At 39.3% G+C, this 25,965-nt stretch overlaps 1 protein-coding gene and 1 long non-coding RNA gene across 2 annotated transcripts in view; both read left to right on the top strand.

The window, feature by feature from the left end:
* The window catches only part of ttc17 (tetratricopeptide repeat domain 17), a 100,934-nt gene that overhangs the window by 3,254 nt on the left and 71,715 nt on the right, over positions 1–25,965 (top strand). Inside the window, exons 2-9 of the mRNA XM_034184721.1 lie at positions 2,761–2,850; positions 8,942–9,111; positions 10,165–10,276; positions 11,934–12,065; positions 19,086–19,195; positions 19,298–19,445; positions 21,112–21,251; positions 21,328–21,488. Of these exons, the coding sequence (XP_034040612.1) occupies positions 2,761–2,850; positions 8,942–9,111; positions 10,165–10,276; positions 11,934–12,065; positions 19,086–19,195; positions 19,298–19,445; positions 21,112–21,251; positions 21,328–21,488 (1,063 nt within the window). The remainder of the gene's footprint in view (positions 1–2,760; positions 2,851–8,941; positions 9,112–10,164; positions 10,277–11,933; positions 12,066–19,085; positions 19,196–19,297; positions 19,446–21,111; positions 21,252–21,327; positions 21,489–25,965) is intronic.
* On the top strand, positions 16,409–18,505 carry LOC117523264. Its single transcript, XR_004564459.1, has 3 exons — positions 16,409–16,420; positions 17,337–17,339; positions 18,371–18,505. It is a non-coding gene; the product is annotated as an uncharacterized LOC117523264 (long non-coding RNA).

Raw genomic sequence — 25,965 nt, 5'->3', positions numbered from 1 at the left:
ACGTTAGTATGGTGACGTAACACACGGATTTTACTAGATAGGCAAGACCCTGCCCCTGAGCGGATTGCGGCCCCGCTATCTTGAAAGGTTGAACTGCTGCAGCTGTCAGTGGAAAATGCATGCTCTGCCTTTGTAATCACTTTTGATTCTCTGTCCGACTTCTCTGCCATTATTTACATTTAAGACGTGAAAACTTGTGCTTGGGTCAAGTCAGATGCGTAGATTCGATTTCTGAAGTCAGATCTGTCATAACTGTTTATCGTTTCTCCCTATAAGGTCATGAATGGAGCGTAAAGTGGAGCTCCTGTCAATAGAAAACTCATGTCAACAGTCCTCTTTTTTTTCCTCTGTGCTTTGACAAAGGATTAGAACGAAATCATGTGCAGAAGAGGCAAAACAGGCGGTAAAGTCAGAGCCAAGGCGAAGACTTTCTCCTCCTGCGCTGGATTGCAGTTTCCAGTCGGCCGTGTCCACCGTCTGCTGGGGGTGGGCAGCGCTGCTTGGGACAGTCACAGTGGGAAGATTTGTATCATTCCCCGTTACCTGCAGCTCAAGAGCGGCGTTACCGGTCGTTTCGGGGATCTCGGCAGTCTGCGGCTGGAGCGGGGAGCGTGGCTGCCGGGTGGGCGGGGTCTCCCCACCGCCCTTCCTCAGCGGGCGGTGGGCACAGTCAGCTGGGGCTGCGGTCCAGCACGGGCTGATTTCATTCTAAGCTTTTGCTGTCAAAGCATAGAGAGGGAAAAAAAAGAGGACTGTTGACATGAGTTTTCTGTTGACAGGAGCACCACTTTACGCTCCATTCGCAGCCTTATAGGGAGAAACGATCAAGAATTATTATAAATCTGACTTTATAAATCCAATCTACATATCTGAATTGACCCAAGCACAAGTTATCATGTCTTAAATGTAAATAACAGCGAAGAAGTCGGACAGAGAATCAACAGTGACTACAAGCGCAGAGCATGCATTTCCCACTGACAGCTGCAGTGGTTTCGAGATGGGCGGGTCAGCGCTCCACTCGTGGCAGACCTACAGGTCTTGCCTATCTAGTAAATCTGTGATGTCACAGGCTGGTAGCTAGCTCCAAAACTCTGTTTTGTTTGTGTGTAAATATATCCTTTTTGTCATATATTAGGTAAAAGATAGCGAGAAATAAACACTTCTAAAACTGAAAACGCTCTTTTTGTAACCTGATAACACATTTTGCGGCGTTATTGTGCATGCTAACGTCCGCTAACTCAAAGCTAACTTCCTATGGAGTTAAATTTGTCTCATTAATCCCAGCAAATGCACAGAGGGCGATCTACAAATATTCCTTGATTTGCATAACTTCCGCTTTTGTCAAAAGCTCATGTTCATGCACACGTAAAGCTTCCTGCAGATGCTGTTAAAACGTAAATACTGCTTTTGATTGACTGATTAATAGAGGGGCTTTACTGAACATGTACAAATTGTATGTAAGACAACTGGATCTTAATAATTAAACAACTGCAAATTATAATGAACTCAAGGCTCATACAGCCAAGGGTATTTTAGCATTGCATTGTATTTTTATTTTCATTTAAAATAGAATTTTATTTCTGAAATTGTTTCGGCTCAACTTCACTTTACCATCTTTTTTTTTGCATTCTTAAACTATTGACTTTGAACTGACATTGAGGCAGGGCATCATCTGCGAGGGTGTGGAATAATGAAGGCTTCTCCCAGTGAAATTTTAGTTTTCAGTGTTTCCTCCTAGGACCTCTTAACGTGGTGAAATTTTAGTTTTCAATGTTTCTTCCCAGGACCTCTTTACCTGAATCTGTGGCAGTGCCCACACTGAAGTCCCTAGCAGCCCCCACCATAGTCAATAGGACCTGGGTATCAGTCTCATTGCAGCTGTGATAACCTGTCTTGCCCCTTTGTCTCTAAGGACAGGGGTCGCCTGCAATGTGCCCTTTTCTCCCCATCAGTCAGCCTTTCCTGACACCTATTTAAACATCCATGCCTGACCTCCTGACCCCAGGAAAGAGTCAGGGTTCACTCACTGTTATTGGTCAAAGTAGGCTGTGGTAGCAAGAGGTTATGTTCTATTGGTAATAGCACAGATGATTTGGGAGGGAAATGATTAACTTTAACCCTCAGAAAAACAGCCTAGAACTCTAGATATTTCTGAACAACAAATTGTAAGATCAAATTTCACGATAATAAACTAGACCTCACTAGTTGATTTAGTTATTTTTAACTTAATCAGTGTTATCCTTTTCAGTTCAGTTTCCCCAAAAAGGCATGGACATAACTGGTGCTCTGGTGCTCCTGTATATGCTAATAATAAATGATGCACAGCAGAAAACACCGAAGGAAGTGTTTCTCAGGAGGAGATTGATAGACATTTTGTAGGAAAACCGCTTCCTTGTCTGTTGACGTCATTTATTTTTAACATGCATGTGTACTTGAGCACCAGTTATGTACATGCTGTTCACAACATTAGTGCAGTGCAACCGAATGTGGTTCTGTTGTCTGTGTTGGACTTAAAAATATCAGTTATTTTAAATTAACAGCAAACAGGAACTAACCAGACAGGGAAAAATATCAGTTAAGGCTGAAGAGGAGCACAAAGTTGTACACACTGGGTGCAAGTAGTATGCATTATCATGGAGCCGTATTAAGATTTATTTATTTGGAGTTGATTACTCCTGAATGGTAGCAAGAATACAATGACTCATGATCCAGTTTGCATAATTGATCTTGTCGATGATGATGTTGTTGTTGTTGTTTCAGGTTGACTCTCCCCTGAATCTAAAGCATCCACACGATGTTGTTATCTTCATGAGACAAGAGACTCGTGTTAATTACCTCAAGAAGCTGGAGGTGGGTGCTTCTTCACAGAAACTGATAAATGCAGGTGTTTTCTTCTATTTTGGGGTGTCAAGCTGTTTTTAAATGCAAATCCACAATGGCAATGCAGCTGATGCAGTACATGTGATTGGTGTATCAACTGGTGAAGTCCACGCTACATCTGAGAGTGGTTTGACTTGTGTCTGAGCTCATGTGGTTTGACTTGTGTCTGAGCTCATGTAGCACTTTTCTTCATCTGTTATTTATTTATTTTTTATCTCTCCATTTAATTATTTATACAGCACCAGAGAAAAACATAAGTCACCTCAGAGTTTGATACACAAGTTAGGTCTGGACCCAAGCCACTCCAAATCAATCAACTCTCTTCAACTAATCTAGAATAGTACAAGAGTCCTCACCAGCTCAAAAAAGTCAGCCCACATAACTCCCATACTTGCCCGACTCCCAGTCCAATACAAGATCAAATTCAAAGTCCTTGTCTTTACTTACAAATCCCTGAATGGCCAAATCCCCAGCAGTCTGTGTGACCTTTATCCACACATCTACATGCTCCCTCCACTCAAACCACACTCCTCTGCTTCATCCCCCCCCCCCCCCCCCCCCCCCCCCCCCCTCCCCCACATACACACACAGACACACACACACACACACACACACACACACACACACACACACACACACACACACACACACACACACACACACACACACACACACACACACACACGTCTCCAGACAATGGGAGACCGAGCCTTCTGCTCATTTGCTCCTCGCGTCTGGAACTCTCTCCCAGATGACCTAAAATCCGGCCCCTTCCACTGATGTCTTTAAAACTGGCCTTAAGACCCTATTCTCCTGGCAGGCCTTTCAATAAGCCTTTGTAGTGGTCCTCCTGCTATCATTATTATATCTTTATTGTAACCTTATTATTAATTTATTTCATTATTTTATTTTATTGATTTAATTATTGTTTATGTTATTTATTTAGCTTTTTTCATAGTCTTTTTCTGTGAAGTGCTTCAAGATTTGTCTCAGCAGATGATAAGCACTATACAAGCTTAATCTGTTTTTATTACTCTATGAGCAAGCACACAGTGTTGATTTTTTTACAAGAAGAAACCTCAAACAGACTAGACTCAGCAATCATCTGCTGTGGACATTCTAGTAAGAGTCCCACCCACTCATATATGAGCCATCCAAGAATTAACGCTATACCTACTTGACACCACAATTACTGTCAAGTCATTCAAGCTCCAATTTACCATCTCCATTACAGTTCTAGAAAGTTCTTCTACAGTCAGGATCCAATTTAGTGCCCATTATTCAGATAAAAGCTGTGCAGTATGTCACTTCACCTCTGCTGAATCTTGTGTAAATCCACAGATATGGTATATTTTGACTGCAGCGACTGGTGCTTCTGAAGCTGCAGATGCGACTAGGACAGAAACGATTAGTCGACAGGGGTCGAAATACATTTTTTTTTTATAAGTCCGCGGACACTGATCTGTGTTACAGATACAAATCAGTTTCTTCGGATCCGCGGAGTTTCGCGGAGGAAAATGCCACTCAAAGCATAGCTGTTACGACAGTTGTCATAAAGTAGGACTGGTTGGTTACTGCAGCGACGCTGTGTGGCTCCTGTGCGACGCTTAAGCTAAACTTAGCATGTGGACATCCCAAACTTTTAGAGCTTTCAAGTTTTAAAAAGAAGATTTGTGCAGCGTGTCTGTGTTATGGACCAACGTCGCACAGAAAGATGGCGGCGAGAAAGACCATTTGAAAAAGTCTTATAAGGACAAGAATCCGTGGAATTGTCGCTGGCTTCATCAACACACCTGAAAGATAAAAGAAACAGGAAAAGTGTGCCCTCTTGGGAAACACGGTAAGAATTTTTCTCTCCCTGGAAAATAAACATTCTGCTGTTCAAACAGGATTTTAGACAAGATTATGTGACTTTTTTCACTAATCTAGACTTTCTTTCATTGTAAAAAAGACATTGTGGCTTTGAATGGATTTAGGCTGCATGAATTTACACAAGAATATAAGTGACTTTTTACTATAAGGTATGTTATTGATATTTTACCATGATTTTCCAAATATTCTACAAGTAACAGTATTTTCAGTGTTCATAAATTTCATGTAGTTTAATTGTTCTGAGTTAATGCATAATTTGGTTTACAATTAAAAGGAAAATCATTCCAGGTCCTACTTCCATGTCATATTCTGTTATTTCAACATCATCATTGACAGGTCAAATAAAAGGTTGAATATAGGATCATTTAAATATCCATTAATTTTGATTTGTTCTTCCAGGAGATGCTGAAAAGTATCATTAGATAAAAATTTAATTCTCGGGCCACATAGGGCCCTAGACCCCGACTCCTGGGGAGCTGTACACCCCCCCCCCCCCCGATCCCCTGCAAATTTTCATCGGATTTCACAATGTTCATTTCACAACCCTGAAAGCCTTTTAAGAGAAAGAGGGCCCACACCAATCATCTGAAATAGACTTACTGCACATTTAAAGTGAAGCAGTATGTTTGTCTATTTTTAAAAACGCACGGTTTGCTCCACTGGCTCCGCTCCGCTCTACGTGCACCGTAAGTCAATCAGGTTTATTAAAAACACCACCTTTATTCGGATTTTATCAGAGTTTTCATCAACAGGGTGCAGAGCGGATTCATCACTATGGCTTTTGTGGAAAAGCTGCATTCCAGAGCCCAGTTTTTCACAGGCTGTGCTCACGTTTACTTGCAGCCTGACTGACTGGGGATTACACCGACCGCCTGTGCTTACGGTCCGTTTTCAGGGGAGTGCTGAGCTCCTGACACCAGGAAAGATCCTAAACCTGTAAAGACATGAAAAAATAAATAATTACCCAGGAAAACAGAAGGGGATATACTAAATTTGACAATCTGCGTTGCGTGATGGTGCAGCGATAATGTGCTATTGCTTAGGGAGAGCCCTGGAGTATTCACCCTATTGAGCTTTCAAATCTCGCAAAACTTTGGAGAGTTCGCCGCTCTGCGAGATGTCAGTTACATTGAGAAATGCATTGAGACGCTCTGATCAGGCTGCACTTTTACCGCTGCACATGAACAACAGCATCAACATCGCAACATAAAACTCTTTGTATATTGTCCCTAAAACTCTGGTGAATATATTATCTGGGTTTATAGACATAGATTTTAGATAATTTTACCAAATTTGAAGGTCTAGGTCAAGTTCACTGATGAGTGACCTTGATCAAATATTGAATGTCACAGAGCCAAAACTATTGTTTCTGTGTACAATGAAGACTGTATTCTCAGTAAATTTCCAAGGATTTCAGAAAGGTTCATCAAAATTTGCAGCAAACATGCATCCCTTCAAGGTGTAGGCCAACTGACGGGGACACAAGGCCTTCTGGTCAATGTTGCATTTTATTTATTCACAGTTGGTCACATATCAGTATTCAATAATGCTTAGTAGGGGGGCTGTGGATAAGATTTAGGTACCTTTTCTATGTCTGATATTTATAAATGTAACTGTACAGTAAGGTGGTCCTCTAAAGTATGCCAAAAATAAAAATGTGACTTTCGTAAGGTGTTTCCTGACAAAATTGTTCCTCTTGATGAGAAAATATTTTGTAAAAAAAATTATTTTGATGCGACTATTCTGACCACTGCCGCACGTGGGATGGAAATTGCAATGGTTGAGCATATTAGCGCAAACCAGCAATAGTATAGTACCTGTTCACAAATGAAACACAAATTGAAACAACAATCCTTTCTCCTTTAACTGATCATACAGGAGAGATAAAGTATTACATGTCACTGTCCACCTATTTGGTGAAAACAAACAGTCATGGGAAGTGCCATTTGGTTCTGATTTTCTTCGCCTCCGGGAACTGACGTCGATGCCACAACAACTTGCAACAGGTATTGGCGCTGCTGTTCATCCTTCGTTAGGATCTGATTGTAATCCTGGATAGTGCAACTCATCGCTCAGCAAAATCATTGACAGCAGCAGTGTTATCCAGGACCTGCTGTGACGACTGGAATGATGGGTCATCCTCCAACTCTGAGAGGTCCTTGATGAGGAAGTTCATGTTGACGTTGAATGTCTCAAAAATGTGACCTGAAGCAGATGTAACTAAATCTGACACTAATGTATCCAGTCCACAACTCAAAATGTCACTTGCATGTCACAGAAAACAGGGGTCAGGCGGCAGCGGTTAATATTTTTCAAATCTCATGAAATTTCACCCAATTTATTTTTACCCATAAAGGAACCAAAAAATGAAGAAGCACCTTGAAAAAGTTGAAGTTTGTTTTTTGGGACCACCCTAATGTACAGAGTGTGCTCACGTTGCACTGAGAAATACAGTTATGAATGTCGGCTGTTTTTTTTTTTTAACATGCAGTGCAGTGTCAGTGCAAAGAAATCATATTTTTGTTGTTCTTGTCTTGATATTTAGTTGACAGTTGGGTTAATGCAATTTGTTAAATTCAGTATAGGGGAATATTGCACAAACTTGCATCAACCGCAGTGTAAATAATAATAATAAAAAAAATTACATACATTATACAAGAAAGTGAAAAATGTTATTTTTGTGTGATTGCTTGATCACAAGTTGCCACTGGGAGGTGTAAGCCTTGAGCTTGGCTAGCTGCCTTCACTCCCTGTGCTCCCTGGTTAGCGCATGGAGCCGAGTGAATCATGTAAACACAGCAACATTTCCACGAGTACGACTATTTTTTTTGTGATGTTTGCAAAGTTGTTGACTCTGTCTGGCTGCTGACATTTAACAATGAAGTTGCTTTTCTGCCCAAGTCATGGTGCCATCTTAAATTTGTGCTGTACTTTTCAGAAAGTTGCTCTGTGAAGGTTATGGGCCTTGCGTCTGTTTTGCTTGTGGTGAAGTCTTGTGTGGCTGCTCAGTTAAGGTTGAGCTTATTTTGAGCGCAGCAGAAAAAATGAAAGTCTGAGTGGTATATATCACTTAAGTGGAGCAGGTTGAGTCATCCCTCAGCTGCCAGTACAAAATAATGGAACACTCAACTTATTTAGACAAAGCTAGAAGAGGCTACTATTGATCCTGGTGTGGAACGTCTCTGTGCTGTTTCCACAAACACTCAGCAATGTCACTTTAAAGTGTGCCACATGTGGTGAAATGAACTAGGGCTGTCTTTTTTTGGTTGGGGTGGGGGTGGGGGGGTATGCTGAGTGTCTATGCTTTCAGTTTCCTGTTTTATGTGTTAAAAAAGAGCATTAAGAACGATTCACAATGTAGGTTATCGAGATCACACCAATTCATTGTTTATTAAATCTAAAATATTAAAACTTCACGATATGGTTTTGTTTAAGACTGTGCAATTAATGTATAAAGTGAAAAATAAGCAACTGCCCCTCAAAATTCAAGAATTTTTCAAGGAGAGAGAGGGAAAATATAATTTAAGGGGCTTGTATCATTTCAAAATTGCTGGCGCTCGGACGACCAGGAAAGGTTTCTGTGTTTCTACCTGTGGCCCAAAAATATGGAATAATTTGGTGAAGGAACTCAAGCGATGTCCCAATGTCAATCAGTTTAAACGTCAATATAAGGAACTGATGTTTTCTGAATATGTGAAAATTGTCTGAATTCTCTGAAAATACAATTCATTACAATTCATGTTTGAAGAACTATATAGCTGTTAGTTAAAGTATGGACAATTATGTTATTGATTTTGTGTTATTATTATTATCATTATATATATATATATATATATATATATATATATATGTGTGTGTGTGTGTGTGTGTCTTTTTTTTTTTTTTTTTGGGATTATGCATGTGTGCCTGTGATGAGGAATTTGAATTTATTGATAATTTAAGAAGTCTGTTTTGCTGTTCCGCTCACTTTGTTTGTTTTGGTGTGATAAGTAAGAGTTGCTGATGTAAAAGGGGTAGGTGTATATAAGCTTTGCTTCTACCTATACCCTTTCGGTTGCATGGGTTGACTGGCTGAGAAATCAGTTTTATTTATTTTGTTTTGTTTTATTTTATTTTGTTGCAAAGTTCTTTTCCCTGAACCAAATAAACTTGAAACTTAACTAGCTGTTATTGATTGATTGTTGTGTAGAAGCAGTTGGTGGCTCAGAAGATACATATAGAGGAGAATGAGGACAGGGACACGGGTCTGGAGCAGAGACACTACAAAGAGGACGCTGACTGCATCATGGCTAAGGTGCCTCTGGGAGACCTGGACCTGTACGACGGCACTTACATCTCATTGGAGGGCAAAGACATCAGGTCAGTTTAGAGAAAGTGGATACACAGTTTTCTTTCTTAAAAAAAAAAAAAGTGTTGTTCCTCGTGTTGTCCCTCGTGTTGTCATCATCTCTTTAGTGTTGGATGTTGATGTTGTTTGTTCAGATTAATATCACTTCTGAAGTGGTGAGGATAAACCGGCAGCATTATGGTCGCAAAGCATTCAAAATCCTCATAATTTATTAATATCTGGGTTATGTATTATTTATCAGTGGGGGTGGTGTTTATTAAAAAATACTTTAGCTTGGATTTATATAGTGAGAACAATCACACATGTACCGTATTTTTCAGAGTATAAGTCACACCAGATTATAAGTTGCACCTTTTTTCTGTATTATCAGATCTTTAATTTAGGATTTTTATGCATTATTGGAGTATACGTTATATTATTGAATTTTTTTCTTTTATTATTAGAGTTTATTTTGTTTAGCACTTTCATCCCTGTGGAAGTCCTGTAGAAATGGTCATTGTTATTATTCTTAATAAAGTGTGTAATTTTTCACTATGTAAGTCACACCAGAGTATAAGTTTGAGTATAAGTATTAAAAAAAATTCTGGAAAATACTGTAGTCATTGTGAGCATTATGAAATCACATAATCACATTCTATTTTCTTTTGTGTTAATTTTTTCCAGACATTTCTCTAAATAAAGAAATAAATCATTTTAAAACTGGTATATAAGAAACTGAAACCTAATTGTCTGATAATGAGTAAAATTATGACTTTTTAACACCTGCCCTGTGCAACGCCTCCATTATTGGTTTGTGTATTCCAACGGTTATACATCCTTGCAGATATAAACAGGCTAATATCAAGCTCAAAAACCTGTACAAATATTTTCATATTTACACACAGCTACATCACAAGTACAATGGTGTATAAACAGTGACAGGCAGATTCTGAAAAAAATCCAATATAATTCCCTATATTGTATCTTTTAATCTATTTTGTGTCATAGTTTCTCAAACTAATGTATGATTTTATTTTTTTTCTATCCAAATGCAGATATAATTATTATTTATTCTTTCCTCTTAGGCTTGAAGACTACATGGATTCCAGGTCAGCTCTTCCCCCAGATCTCGAAAAGCCAGACTGTGGCAAAGTGTTCGAACTACCTTATAGCATTCACGCTTTCCAGCACCTCAGGGTGAGTAGAGAGCTCGAGGATCTTAATTGTTGTTCATGTGTACCAAAAAGTGTTAAAATGATCTCAAAATTTTTATTGAGGAGGATTGATAAAAAGCAGCAAGGGTGACATCCCTTAATGGAATCTGGCAAAACATCCTCAATTTGTCCTCAATCCTCAATTTGCATTGATTGCTAATCACAAACATCTAATTCTTCAGTTTGAAGTACACAACATACCATCTTTTCCGGACTGTAAGTCCCACCACAGTATTAGTTGCATCTGTCAAAAAATGTGGCATAGAGAGGACAAACATACATACAGTTTGCGCCTGTATGCACATCGCATTTATTTTTGAAAAGTGGTGCTACTGCTTAATGCAATGAGAAGCAAAATAAATTTAATAGGCACATTATTTATAATGCAAACACTGCATTAACAAACAGAAGCTAACAGGCTTATTAATGTTATTTTACAAGGCACAAAAAACTCAAGTAAAGTAAGGTTGCGACCGATCCAATGTGGTATCGGGATCGGCTTCCGATACCGACGTAATTCACGTATCGGAAAATACCAATACAACCCCCAACATTTTCCTATAACGGAGAAGAGCCACTGTGAATCCTCTCACCTGCTGTTGTTTGCTCTCTGCTTGTTTGCTGCCGAGCGGGCGGAGGAGAGGGGGAGGTTTTCTGAAGCTGGGCTGTTTGACAGAGCTCTCTTCCGCAGTGTTCTAGCTGCGTGTAGTGACAAATTTCTGCCTGGCTCTTGGGTTCAAATTGTCTGTTCGTTGAGCACAGATTTTCCAAAAAATTAACTGAATTGTTGTCAAAAATGTGTGCTAAAAAGTTAGCCGCTTCACTGTCCTGAGGCTGTCAAACGTCAGCTCATCGTGCAACTGAGGAGGACAGTGAACAGAGATTCTTCTGGCAAATTGTAGCTGAACTTTCAGGTCTCCTTTATAAGAAAATCCTCATATAAAATCAGCAATAATAATAATAATAAAAATAATAATATTAAAGCAAACAGAGCTCTGGTATAGGATAGGAAAAGTATCAATATTGGCAGATATCCAAATTCAGGTATCGGGATCGGATCGGAAGTGAAAAATTGTGGATCGGTGCATCCTTAAGGGCCCCTTCATACGTACAACTCCAGGGCGACTCATGGTGGTAGAGCTTATATGAGTGCACCACGAGACATCACGCCAACAGGCAGGAATGCACGATGCCGGTGTGACGGTTCATGCACGCGGGAACACAGTGCCAGCAGCTGCATGATTTGTAACCACATCACGCAGCTGCTGTCAGCTGTGCGATGTGTATTAAAATAAAAAAAAAATAAATTATAAAAATTACATGCCACCCACGGGAATCGAACCCACACCTTCCAAAAGCTCTGATTTCCAGTCAGAAACTTTACAACTGAGGTACCGTCACTGTCCTGTGAAAGTTGCGGGAAACTCCCTGATATCAGAAAGGACATGGACGTATTTAAAAAAAATAAAAGCACACACCATATAAAAAGACTGCATTTATCAAGCGGGCAATACAGATATGATCTGCCTGTTCCACTGTAGATGACTGATTTTGTTGTGTACTTCTCACACAGCATAAATTATTATTTTTTGTGTCATTCTAATAATGTGCTGAAAAATCTTTTCTGGTGTGTGTTCCAGGGTGTGCAGGAAAGAGCAAACCTTACCTCCCCACTGCTCTCTAAGGAGGATCCTATATTTGGCTCATTGTCTCATAAGCTGGGACACAGTATTGACGAGGTGGGCCATCGCATCCATCAAGGGTTACTGAGGGTAAGGCACAGCTCTGCATCTTCCTCTAACTGTACCTGTCTGGATTTACAGGAGGTTATTTTTACGCTCTGCAGTTATCATAGAAAAAATATGGAATGATGAATGTACTGTAGTACTTCCATTGGATCCAGATAACTGCTTGATGCCGTGCACACACACACACACACACACACACATGCAGATGTCCGCATACGTCCCAACTGAAGTAATACGGAGATTAGGAACCTTGCTCAAGGGCACTGTAGTGAGTTTTGTGTTTGACAGAAATGAAACTAAGGACTGTTTAATCGCAAGCCCATTTTTCCTTAAAAACAAACAAGCAAAAAAAAAAACCTGCCTCTCACAAAAGGAGGCCACCACCTCCCCCCAAAAATGTGCTGATTGATAAGTCCTCAATACCAGAATTGTTAGATTTTGAGGTTTTATACATATTGTTAGTTTCTACATTAAGTTACCAGATAGTTTTCCCTTTATAACAAGAATTATTCTTCAAATATCATAATCAAAATAATCATATTCTCAGTTATCTATTATATGACAAACCCAATCAATAATAAGTATAATGAAGGTTGCTGTTACATGTCCACAGAAATTGTTCTTTGCCCTTTGGCATTTAAGGTCATAGTAAGTGTGATATGTTATTTGACCAGTAGATGTCAGTAGTCTCTTATGACCTGTCAAATGAGCATTCAAATAATAAAGGTTTGGCTGAAGTAGTTGTTGAGTAGGCTCATTTAACACTTGAATCTTGATCTCACCATCACTGCTTTGTGTTTTCTGTTGTATGTTATTGATTAATATTAAGTAGTTGCACCAAATTCCATCTTCCAAGAAGTGCTACAAGTGTGCACTGACTGCATCAGTGATTTCAGTGGAGCGTCCTGAAAATTTCCAAAGAAAGTTGAACACAAAGTTGTGTTGTTGTCAGATGTAAACATAAGTACAGTGGCATCATCCATGTTGTGGAATGCCGTGTGAAAAATGTGGAGTAAATAAAGAATTTTATCACTTTAAACTGAAAAAATTATTGTTGTAAGATTTGCACAATATAACAGTTGTTTTCTGAGCAGTTTTTCTGCTTTTTCCAAACAGTCAGACAGATACTGATATTGAATCCCGCCATTTTGGATTTTGGTTGCACAGGGGATTGTGGGAAATGTATGCCTGCTGCGGACGAACAGAAATGCTCAGGAAGTAAACAAAAGGTTCAGAATGCCAGGGATTAATTGTTGTCCCTGGATGCTTCAATAACCATCTCAGGGATAAACGTGAACTTCTGTTTTCTTAAGAATGCAACACTTAGAAAAAAGTGGATTCACAATATTAAAAGGACTGGAAATAAGGAAAAGTTTAGTAAAAAGTCTACATCAAGCCAAATATTAAGCATTTTATAACATTTGTTAGGGTTTAGTGGTTGAGAAGAGAAAAAGGGAGACAGGCCTTTTTATTGTCATTGTACCTATATATATATATATATATATATATATATATATATATATATATATATATATATACACACACACACACACACACACACACACACACACACACACACACACACACACACACACACACACACACACACACACAGTGAAATGTGTCCTCTGCATTTAACCCATCCTAATTACAGTTAAACACAATCCAACCACTACGAGCAGCGGGCAGCCCAAGGAGCAGACCATAAATAAGCATGTTTTGGTTGTGGGAGTAAACTGAAGTGCTCGGAGGAAACCACGCAGACACGGGGAGAACATGCAAAACTCCACACAGACAGGCGGAAAGAGATCCCACGACCTTCTTGCTGTGAGGCACTAGTGCTAACCGCTAAGTCACCGTGTCGTGGCACTGTTGCCTCACAGCAAAAAGGTCATGGGATTGACTCCCATCTGTGGCCTTTCTGTGTGGAGTTTACATGTTCTCCCCATGTTTGCGTGGGTTCTCTCCGGGTGCTCCGACTTCCTCCCACATCCAAAGACACACAGGTTAGATGGATTATAAACTTTAAACTGTCCATAGGTGTTCGTATGGGTGTGACTTTCTTTGTGTATGTGTGGCTCTGTGACAGACTGGTCCTTTTTGGGTCAAGGATGAACAGCACTGAAACTGAACGTTGATAATATTTTTAGAGAAGCTGCATAGATTATCTAACAACACTGAACAGTGGACATTAATATTTGCATTCTGGACTCACACGCCATTCCAGCAGTTGACAGTAAATCATCTATATATTACAGGTGTGAGTGTGTGCGTGCGTGATTTTATTTAGTAAGTTCATTGTAAGATGATAATATAATTGTAAATATGTTACAAATACATGGATGACACAAGAAAGTGAAAACACTTATTTCCATTGTGGTCTATTTAAAAGTCAAATAACAGAATACAAGTTAAAATATAATAATAATAATAATAACAACAACAGTAAGTATATGATAACAAGAACCTAAATTTTTAAATACATTAAAACAGTAAATTAACATTAAAAATTATGTAATTAACAGGAAATAAATGGGTTGAGTTCTTCTAAAAACTATTGAGGTCTAAGGTTCTAATATCATTCTGGAGTCACATGCCATTCCAACTCATTATACAAGCTTTGCTTAATATATTACCACCCTTGAAACAAATCACCTACCTATTTCATAAACAATACCCAATGTAGAGCCTGTGGATTCCCATGGGCAACACACGTGTGTGTGTGTGTGTGTGTGTGTGTGTGTATATAAATATATATATATATATATATATATATATATATATACACACACTAACAGCATGGCTGTAGACGTTTGTAGAGAGTTGTGCATCATAAGCTGTTTTGGCTGTAACATTATACAAAGGTAAAAACATCTTTATTTATATTTTTTAAACCATTGTTGTTAGTCTACAGCTCCAGGCTAATGTGTCATTCCATATCATGTCACCCAGAGGCTCCCAGTTCACCCTGTCATATACTTAGTGCAGCAAATAGGCAAATGATTTTGCATTTTTCTGACTAAAGCATGAAATTTGGCACACACATTTTAAATTAATTAAGGTTTATTTTCAGATGTATTGAAAGATATACCATATTATTTGTCTGATCATAAGGATTCCTAAAAGGTATAGTTTAGACTATCTTTGACTAAATGCTGTGAAGTTACAAGGTAAAAACAGTAAAATGAATGACAAAGGACAGTTTCAGTTTGTACAGGGGTCAAAAGTTAAAGTTGCACCATTTTTGGTAATAAAGTGATGCACATTATTGGTTGAGCTAATAGGATTAATAAATGGAATAGTTTTGTCTGTGTTGAATAATGCTTGGTCTCAAAAGTAAAGGTCAAACAAGGTTGATGTCCACTGGATTCTATATACAGTGAGGAAAATAAGTATTTGAACACCCTGCGATTTTGCAAGTTCTCCCACTTAGAAATCATGGAGGGGTCTGAAATTTTCATCTTAGGTGCATGTCGACTGTGAGAGACATAATCTAAAAAATAAAAAAAATCCGGAAATCACAATGTATGATTTTTTTAAATAACTTATTTGTATGTTACTGCTGCAAATAAGTATTTGAACACCTGTGAAAATCAATGTTAATATTTGGTACAGTAGCCTTTGTTTGCAATTACAGAGGTCAAACATTTCCTGTAGTTTTTCACCAGGTTTGCACACACTGCAGCAGGGATTTTGGTCCACTCCTCCATACATATCTTCTCTAGATCTTTCAGGTTTGGAGTTTCAGCTCCCTCCAAAGATTTTCTATTGAGTTCAGGTCTGGAGACTGGCCAGGCCACTCCAGGACCTTGAAATGCTTCTTATGGAGCCCCTCTTTAGTTGCCCTGGCTGTGTGTTTGGGGTCATTGTCATGCTGGAAGACCCAGCTATGACCCATCTTCAATGCTATTACTGAGGGAAGGAGGTTGTTTGCCAAAATCTCGCAATACATGACCCCATCCATCCTCCCTTCAATACGATGCAGTTGTCCTGTCTCCTTTGCAGAAGAGCACCCCAGAGTATGATGTTTCCACCCCCATGCTTCACGGTTGGGATGGTTTTCTTGAGGTTGTTCTCATCCTCTAAACATGGTAAGTGGAGTTGATTCCAAAAAGCTCTATTCTGGTCTCATCTGTCCACATGACCTTCTCCCATGCCTCCTCTGGATCATCCAGATGGTCACTGGTGAACTTCAAACGGGCCTTGACATGTGCTGGCTTGAGCAGGGGGACCTTGCTGCCCTGCAGGATTTTAAACCATGACAGCATCATGTGTTATTAATGTAATCTTTGTGAGTGTGGTCCCAGCTCTCTTCAGGTCATTGACCAGGTCCTCCTGTGTAGTTCTGAACTTTCTCAGAATCATCCTTACCCCACAAAGTGAGATCTTGCATGGAATCCCAGACTGAGGGAGATTGACCGTTATCTTGTGTTTCTTCCACTTTCTGATAAATAATCATAACAGTTGTTGTCTTCCAAGCTGCTTGCTTGTTGTCCTGTAGTCCATCCCAGCCTTGTGCAAGTCTACAGTTTTGTCCCTGGTGTCCTTAGACAGCTCTTTGGTCTTGGCTATGGTAGACAGGTTGGAGTGTGATTGGTTGAGTGTGTGAACAGGTGTCTTTTTTTACAGGTAACAAGTTCAAACAGGTGCAATTAATACAGGTAAAGAGTGCAGAATAAGAGGGCTTCTTAAATAAAAATTAACAGGTCTGTGTGAGCCAGAATTCTTGCTGGTTGGTAGGGGTTCAAATACTTATTTGCAGCAGTAACATACAAATAAATTATTAAGAAATCATACATTGTGATTTCTGGATTTTTTTTTTTTTTTTTTAAGATTATGTCTCTCACAGTGGACATGTACCTAAGATGAAAATTTCAGAACCCTCCATGATTTCAAAGTGGGAGAACTTGCAAAATCGCAGGGTGTTCAAATATTTATTTTCCTCACTGTATGTTACCCCTTAATATGATCACGAACCATGACAGATGGTGCAAAGTATTCATTTTTAAAACCCCATTAACCAGTAATTTGCATCACTTTACCAAAATTTGAGCAACTTTATCTTTTGACCCTTGTATGAACTGAAATTAACCTTTGTCATCCTTTTTGCTGTTTTTGATGAGATGAGATATACTTTATTGATCTCACAGTGGAGAAATTTTGTTTACACTCCGGTTACCTCAGACAGCAATTAGTCCACAATTATTACTTGTTTACCGTAATAATGGCACACATCAGAATTAAAGACAGCACATATACATTTGACATTGTTTATGTGCACTAAGTTTGAAGAAGTCCGTTATCCGAATTGAGGCAAGTGGGTGAAGGCCACGCAGCAACCCTGAGATGTGCCGCCGTCAGCTTGGGGGGAGGAACAGAGGCCAGCTGCAGGTAAAACTGCACCGTCCCTGCAGAAGGGGAAAAGAATGACGTGAGCAGGCGTCGGAGTGGAGGATGTTTGATGGGGGGGAGGGAATGGAGCATGCTTCAGTCCTGTGAAAACAGTTTGTCTTTGTGAGTTGAGATAAGAAACAGCCAAATGTTCCCCAGGCCGAAGAAGTTCCTCTGGAGGGAAAACAGTCGGGCAATTTGACCTTCAGGCTTGATAAGCCTGTATTTTTGTGGTGTGAGCAGTGAATAACACTTTTAACTTCCACTTGAACAACCAGATCCCAATTATGAATTAAGAATATTCCCAATTATGAATTAAGAATATTCACCGGCCTCTGAAATCTTCACTTCAACTGCAAGGCACGCATCTGCTCCAAAATATCATCCAATTTGCGTCTGAGTTCGAGTCATTGCAGTCTGAGAATGCACTGCCTTGCCAACCTCGTTAATCATGACAGACAAGCGAGGGGCCGTGGTTCTTGATGCTGCCGTCTTGCCAATTTTCCGTTAGATCAAGGCAGCACATAAGCCAAAAAGTACTGCTACCATAAGACCAAAAATGAATAAATCCTCGACATCCTCAACAGAGAAAGGCACAAAGCATGCCACACGCCAAGAAGTCCAGGAGTCGAGAACATAGCCTGCAGGATGCGTTCCATCTGGGCAGATAGGATCCCCCAGTCCTGACCTTCTTGTAGAAAAAATGGTGTCAATAGCGTTCAGAGACCAGCTGATCAATTCCATGGTTAATCCAATAGTAGTCCAATAGATCCAGTATCCAATATAATTTGAGGAATTCACAGTCTGGTGAAGTGGGGACTTGGAGGTTAAAGCAGAGAACAGAGATAAGGGAGAGTGGAGGAGATGCGACCGCCCTCGTCGGAGGCCCAAGCTGATTACAACATACTACATATTACAACTTTTAACAGCATAAATAGATAACATCCAGTCACAGATTGAACAAACTATACCTTTTTGGAATCTTTGTGATCAGACAAATAATATGGCATACCTTTTAATATGATGGGAACATTTTAAAATTTTGACCTCTGTGTAATTCTTCATTGAACCCTGTAGGTCATTAGAGGTGAGCTCCAGCATGCCTCCATATCTGAAAATAAACTTTCCATAATTTCGAATACATGTGCCAAAATGAGTGCTTTAGTCACCAAATTAACAATTTTTTTGGAAATTATAACTGAACTGCAAAATTCACAGGTAGTCCAATGCTAAACCCACAGAAAAATGGCAAATATCAGGTTTGTAAGACATCTGAAACTAAGGCTTTTAAAAAGTAACTGAAATTTCAGTTACTTTTTTGCATTTGGCTTTTCTGTTCAATTTCCAGCATTCATAGTTCCTTTGATACTGCATGTTGATCTTTGAAAATCTGTGAGTACGGCTATTTTTTTTCTGTGGCATTCAAAAGTGAATATTGTAACTTCCAGAGTTTCACTGCTGAATTGCAATGTTGTGTTTTATTAGCAGTTCATACATCAAGTGTTGAGAATTCAGTTGAAAATATTCAAACATGTTTGACAAACTATTGCATGTGTCACCAATGACAATGACCCAATGAATTGATGGGGAAATTTCTGGAAGACAAATTTATTGATTGATTGATTTTATTGTCATGTCTGTATATTTGTGTAGAACTCATCATCTTGGGTGTTGTACAACTTGGCATCCTTCTACTGGCGCATGAAGAACGAGCCACAGAAAGCAGTGGACTGTGTGGTGCGTGCTTTGCATTTCTCCCCAAGGTATGGTTCATACGTTCTCTGCACTTGTGTGCTGTTTATCATGCAGTGCAGTCTGTCCGTACGCAGGTGGTCACATTCCCATGCTCTGTGTGTATTCCACAGGCAGCACAAGGATGTCGCCCTGGTTAACATGGCCAACATCCTGCATCGTGCCCATTTCTCAGCAGATGCTGCTATTCTCGCCCACGCTGCCCTGGATTTGACCTCGGATCTGTTCACTAGTCACTACACCTTAGGCAACATTTATGCTGTGAGTGGGAAAACAGATCAATTAATTTCTCAAAATTCACAACCAAAATTAATTCTATGGGAGTTTAAAAATGTTTGACATCTGTTGTGGAAAACTATTGACTACACAGTCAGATCCATAAGTAAACATTGACACAATGTTTGTAATGTTGTGCCTGTACACAGCTGTGGTTGAAATAAAACAATCAAGTTGTTCTTGTACTGTCAACTTTCAACTTTTTTTAATTCAGGGTGTTTAACTAAAATATCACATTAACCATTTTTGTACACAATCCCTCCAAAGACCTTCAGTTAATGGGACAAACTAAATATCAGTATTATTAAAACAAATGATCATTTTTACAGCCAGTTTTGACGAGAGAAGGAATCCTTGTGTAACCCCCTTGATCAAATCATATGTGCACCTTCTGATGAACTGTAGCTGAAATTTCACAGCATTCTTCTCTGTTCCATTCCACAGTGAAACTAAGTCTTCATACAGCAGACAGAAACTGCGCTATGCACAAGTTCTCCAGTTACAGCCACAGAAGGCTATAATTTGGAGGTGTCTTGGTGGATTCCCTCATTTGTCTCGTTTTTGAGAACTGCCTACTCCAGACAGATTTAACATACAGTACCATGCTGTTTGTATTTCTTAACGATTGATGTAAATGAAATCCAAGGCATATGTTGGGATTTGGAAATGTTCATATGTCCATTCTCCTGACTTATCTAAAGAAAATTGCCTGGAAAAGTGATTATTCATGTACTGTCTTTTTTAGAGCATTTGTTGAGGGTTTTTTTTTTTTTTTTTTTTTTTTTTTTACGTGTTTGGGAGGCCCTGCGACTTATAGTCTGGTGGGACCTGTATGCCAAAGTATCACAAATTTGTTAATAATAATAATTATTATTATTATAATGACTGTTTATATAGGACTTTCCCAGGAATCAAAGCACAAAACAAAATAAACTGTAATAATAAAGAATAAATGACAATAATAAACAGTACACTACAACAATGCACAAAACTCCCAAAGTAAAGAGCTGATAATTCACACAATAGGTATACTTATAAACTACTTATATACTTATAAACGTTATCCATTCTTCCTGCTCAAACTGCAAGCCAGGGGCGAATCCATGCGGGACATGGACCCTCCTTCAGCTAACCACCAGTTACTCTGTGTTTTAATCTTTCAGTAGTTGTATTAAAATTGTTTCATAACTTTGCAAATAAGCCTTTCCCCCTCAGACTTTAGATGCTTTTGACAAAGACTCCCTGTCTTTATATTCTCATTGCATTATTGTGTATTAATAAAAATGTCCTTATTAATTAATAATTCATGATCAAATTCATCATCGAATTGTCTTTGTTTCTTGCCTCTGCTGTGTTCCACTGATGGCTGTGGCCACTTTATTGATCGTGATTCTTGCTATGTCATCTGACATTCAGCATTTTCTTGACACAAGTCAGACAGACTATCAGCATTTTTTTTCTGTATAGTTGACAATATAGCAGAATGTTCTTGACTGAGACACACGAATAAAAAATATCTTTAATACCAGTGCTTCTGCTATTATGCAACAATGTAATATTTGTTGTATCCTTGGTTTATTTTTGTCATCATGTGATTTGAACACAAAACCTTATCGGTGCTATGCGCATCCTTCTCATTCTGTGTGACCAGATGCTCGGGGAATACAACCACTCAGTGCTGTGCTACGAGCAGGCGCTGCAGGCCCGTCCAGGCTTTGAACAGGCCGTGAGGAGGAAGCACGCCGTGCTCTGTCAGCAGAAGCTGGAACAACGCCTGGAAGCCCAGCACAGGTAGGCAAGCACAAGTACACACACTAAAGTATAACAGAGCTTCCACATACAGTGCTTCCTGTTTCTACACTTACAGGTCCCTGCAGCGGACTCTCAATGAGCTGAAGGAGTATCAGAAGCAGCATGACCACTACCTTCGCCAGCAGGAAGCGCTAGACAAACACAAGGTTCTGCAGGAGGAGCAGATCCTTCGCAACATCATCCATGAGACCCAGATGGCAAAGGAAGCCCAACTGGGTGAGATGTCAAATCACACACAGCGTTTACAACACTGAGAACAAAGTTCAAGATTTTCTCACAGCTAGTATCAGGGGTGTGTGGGCCAACAACACAGAGGCAAGATCATGACTGAAGCTTCTCGCTGCAGCTGTCATGGAGATTTAGGACAGAGTCCTTGATCACCAGACGAGAATCTAAGTGTTTTTCTGTGATTTTCAGAGGAAAAAACCAAAGTCCCAAAGCAACTGCTTTTATTTTGGAGGCAAAAGAAATACCCAGGTGTCATGAGTCGGTGCAAAAGGAATATCTGTATTATAATAGCCAAGTGACTTCTGTGCATATGTACAGCCCCAATTCGAATGAAGTTGGGATGTTGTGTGAAATGTAAATTAAAAACAGAATACAATAATTTGCAAATCTTCTTCAACCTATATTCAATTGGATACACAACAAAGACAAGATATTTAATGTTCAAACTGATAAACTTTATTGTTTTTGTGCAAATATTTGCTCATTTTGAAATTGATGCCTGCAACACGTTTGAAAAAAGCTGGGGCAGTGGTATGTTTACCACTGTGTTACATCACCTTTCCTTCTAACAACACTCAATAAGCGTTTAGGAACTGAGGACACTAATTGTGAGTGTCATGATTGGGTATAAAAGGAGCATCCCCAAAAGGCTCAGCCATTCACAAGCATTGATGGGGTGAGGATCATCACTTTGTGAACAACTGCATGTAAAAATATTCCAACAGTTTAAAAACAATGTTTCTCAATGTTCAATTGCAAGGAATTTAGGGATTCCATCATCTACAGTCCATAATATAATCAGAAGAGTCAGAGAATCTGAAGAACTTTCTACACATAAACGGCAAGGCCGAAAGCCAACATTCAGTGCCCGTGACCATCGATCACTCAGACAGCACTGCATTAAAAACCGACATCATTGTGTAAAGGATCTTACTGCATAGGCTCAGGAACACTTCAGAAAACCATTGTCAGTTAACACAGTTCGTCGCTACATCTACAAGTGCAAGTTAAAACTCTACCATGCAAAGCGAAAGTCAGACATCAACAACATCCAGAAACACTGCTGCCTTTTCTGGGCCTGAGCTCATTTGAAATGGACAGACGCAGAGTGGAAAAGTGTGCTGTTGTCTGATGAGTCCACATTTCAAATAGTTTTTGGAAATCATGGACGTCGTGTCTTCTGGACAAAAGAGGAAAAAGACCATCCAGATTGTTACCAGCGAAAAGTTCAAAAGCCAGCATCTGTGATGGTACAGGGGTGTATTAGTGCCCATGGCATGGGCAACTTACGCATCTGTGATGGTACCATCAATGCTGAAAGGCACATCCAGGTTTTGGAACAACACATGCTGCCATCCAAGCAACGTCTTTTTCAGGGACATCACTGCTTATTTCAGCAAGACAATTGCCAAGCCACATTCTGCACGTTTTACAACAGCGTGGCTTCATAGTAAAAGAGTGCGGGTACTAGACTGGCCTGCCTGCAGTCCAGACCTGATGCCCATTGAAAATGTGTGTTGCATTATGAACCGGAAAATACGACAATGGAGACTGTTGAACAACTGACGTCATACATCAAGCAAGAATGGGAAAGAATTCTACCGACATAGTTTCAACAATTAGTGTCCTCAGTTCCCAAACGCTTATTGAGTGTTGTTAGAAGGAAAGGTGATGTAACACAGTGATAAACATACCACTGTCCCAGCTTTTTTGAAATGTGTTGCAGGCATCCATTTCAAAATGAGCAAATATTTGCACAAAAACAATAATGTTTATCAGTTTGAACATTAAATATCTTGTCTTTGTGGTGTATTCAATTGAATATAGGTTGAAGAGGATTTGTAAATCATTGTATTCTGTTTTTATTTACATTTTACGCAACGTCCCAACTTAATTGGAATTGGGGTTGTATATGGCTTTGATCACGGAGAAAGTGGGAAGAGCTGACATTTGCTGTTTGGTGTGCATATGTATTTTGGGTCAGGTATGAACACTGTGAAAACAGAAAGTTGACAGGACTAATGTTTTTGGAGAAATGAGCAATATTACCTAACAACAGTGAACAATGGATGTTATGCTGCAATGCACTATGGGAGTTCAGGATTTTTGGGTTTAAAATTTTATTGTGGTTCATGTCAGTTTAACAGTGTTGTGTCATTGATTTATGTTTCTGTAGTTCAATTGGTTTATTCAATGTTATGTGTTATGTTGCCATTGCCATGAATGAGTTAAGTGTCATGTTTCCTGCCACTAACGACTATTTTGATCGTCGACTAGTCAACGATTATTTATGCGATTAGTCGACTCGATGGATCATACGTAAATTACAGCTTATCGCATTTTATCTGTCGATACCATTATCAATTCTGCTTGTCGATATGATTCCTTATTGATTCCCTTATCGTTACCTCCTGTGAATTTTCTGTGTGCTACAAGTAGGCTTTACAGGTTTTCTATGTCAAAAACATTTTATTGAGTCTTAAAGTAAATAGATATGAAATTGGTTATTGGATCCTTGATCTCTGGACATAAATAAACTACATGGTGGATCATTGATCTCTGGACATGGATAGAAAAAAATCTGTAGTTTTTGTCAAAAGCATTTCCTTTCAGACATTAACGGCATGGATGTCACTCCATATGTCTGAGCTGAGCTCAGCTGGCTGCTGGAGTCTGCAGGTCTGCAGCCACACATACAGTCTTGGGCTGCTGCATGTCAGCCAGGATGTCTCATTTTGGGAGGAAAAAAACCCCATTTTGATCGATTGCAGTTTATTGTTTGTATTACAGTGTTTGGAAAGAGGTGTCGTTTGATCTAAACCGCAATTCGCTTTGAAGTTCGACTCTCTCTTTCTAACTTGACTTGGTGGCGCAGCGTTTGGAGCAGCGGAATGGAGGATGATTCTCAGTTCTTTCTTGCAACGACAGGAGTCCCAGTTAGTCACTTTAATCCGCGCAAAAGTGACTCATGATTGATGATTAATGGCTTTGAGGGGGGGATAAGAAGCGGAGTTGCCGCTCCTGACGAGGAGTGAAGCAAAGATCCAACGAAGCAGTCTATCGAAGCACTGCTTCATTGGTTCAAGGTTCAAAGCAAATGACTCGTCGACTACTAAATTAGTTGTCGAAGGTTTTGTTGACATAGTCGTGACTAGTTGACTAGTCGTGGCAGCCCTAGTTGCCATTAGTGAAAAGTGTAGTGCTTTTGATATGTTCTGCCACTGTCTCTGTTTGTGGGTGTGTAAAAATAAGCAGTTTCGACCACGGACAAACTGGGGAGAGCTGACATTTGCTGTTTGGTATACTTATGTATTTTGGGTCAAGGATGAATGCTGCCAAAAAGGAACGTTAGTAGGAGTAATATTTTTGGAGAAACTACAGATATTAGCTAAACTACAGATATTAGCTAACAACACTGAACAATGGACGTTGATATTTACATTCTGGACTTGCACCAATCCAGCATGGGGCAGTAAATCATCCATATATTGAGAGCATGATTTTATTTAGTAAGTTCAATGTAAGTAAGTGAAAACACGTATTTCCATGTAGTCCATTTAAAAATTATATGACAAAACACAATAATTAATAATAAAATAATAATAATGCTGATAATAATAATAATAGTGTGTATATTATAACAAGAACCTAAACAATTTATAAATACAGTCAGACAGTAAATGATCATTAAAGATCATAGAATTAACAGGAAATAAAAGCGTTGAGTTCTTATAAAAACTGTTGAGGTCTAAGGTTCTAAAAACAGTCTGAACTCGTACGTCATTCCAACTCATTACATAAACATTGCATAATTTATTACCACCCTTGAAAAATGTCAGTTACCTATTTTATAAACACTACCCAATCTTATCCTTCTAAACATATCCTTTGAAACATCTGTTAAGTTATCAGTACTACACAACATAGTCATTATCTAGCATTTACATATGATCATAGCAACTTTGTTATTGGCGCGTCATTGGCGTAAACATTACACTTTACAGCGTCTGTCAGAAACTATACGGAATTGGACTGGGCCTGTTCAGCCATCTCTCGATCTACCATTCCGTCCAGGAATCAACCTAACTATCTTGCTCGCCACCGAGGGATTGCCACAATGACCATCAGAGCTGTGCAAAATTCAGAATTGACTTGAAAATGTCTCTTGAATTTAATTTCATGAATTTGAGTTGAATTGAGGGAGTGAATAAGATGCAGAATTACAATTTTACACTTCTGGATTTTGGTTTGAATTTACACTGCAAAAACACAAAATTTTTCAAAGTAAAAGTAAGTACCTTTAGCTGCTCCTTTGCTTTCACTTGGGGTCACCACAGTAGATCCGAGGTGGATCTAAATATTGACATGGTTTTAGGATGGATGCCCTTCTTGATGCAACTCCATATTACATGGAGATTTGGCAGGGGTGGGGTTTGAACCAGGAACATTCTGCACCAGAAACAAG

This window comes from Thalassophryne amazonica, chromosome 2 (genome assembly GCF_902500255.1).
Source record: "Thalassophryne amazonica chromosome 2, fThaAma1.1, whole genome shotgun sequence".
Classification (NCBI taxonomy): domain Eukaryota; kingdom Metazoa; phylum Chordata; class Actinopteri; order Batrachoidiformes; family Batrachoididae; genus Thalassophryne; species Thalassophryne amazonica.
This window is presented reverse-complemented; position numbering and strand designations above follow the sequence as displayed.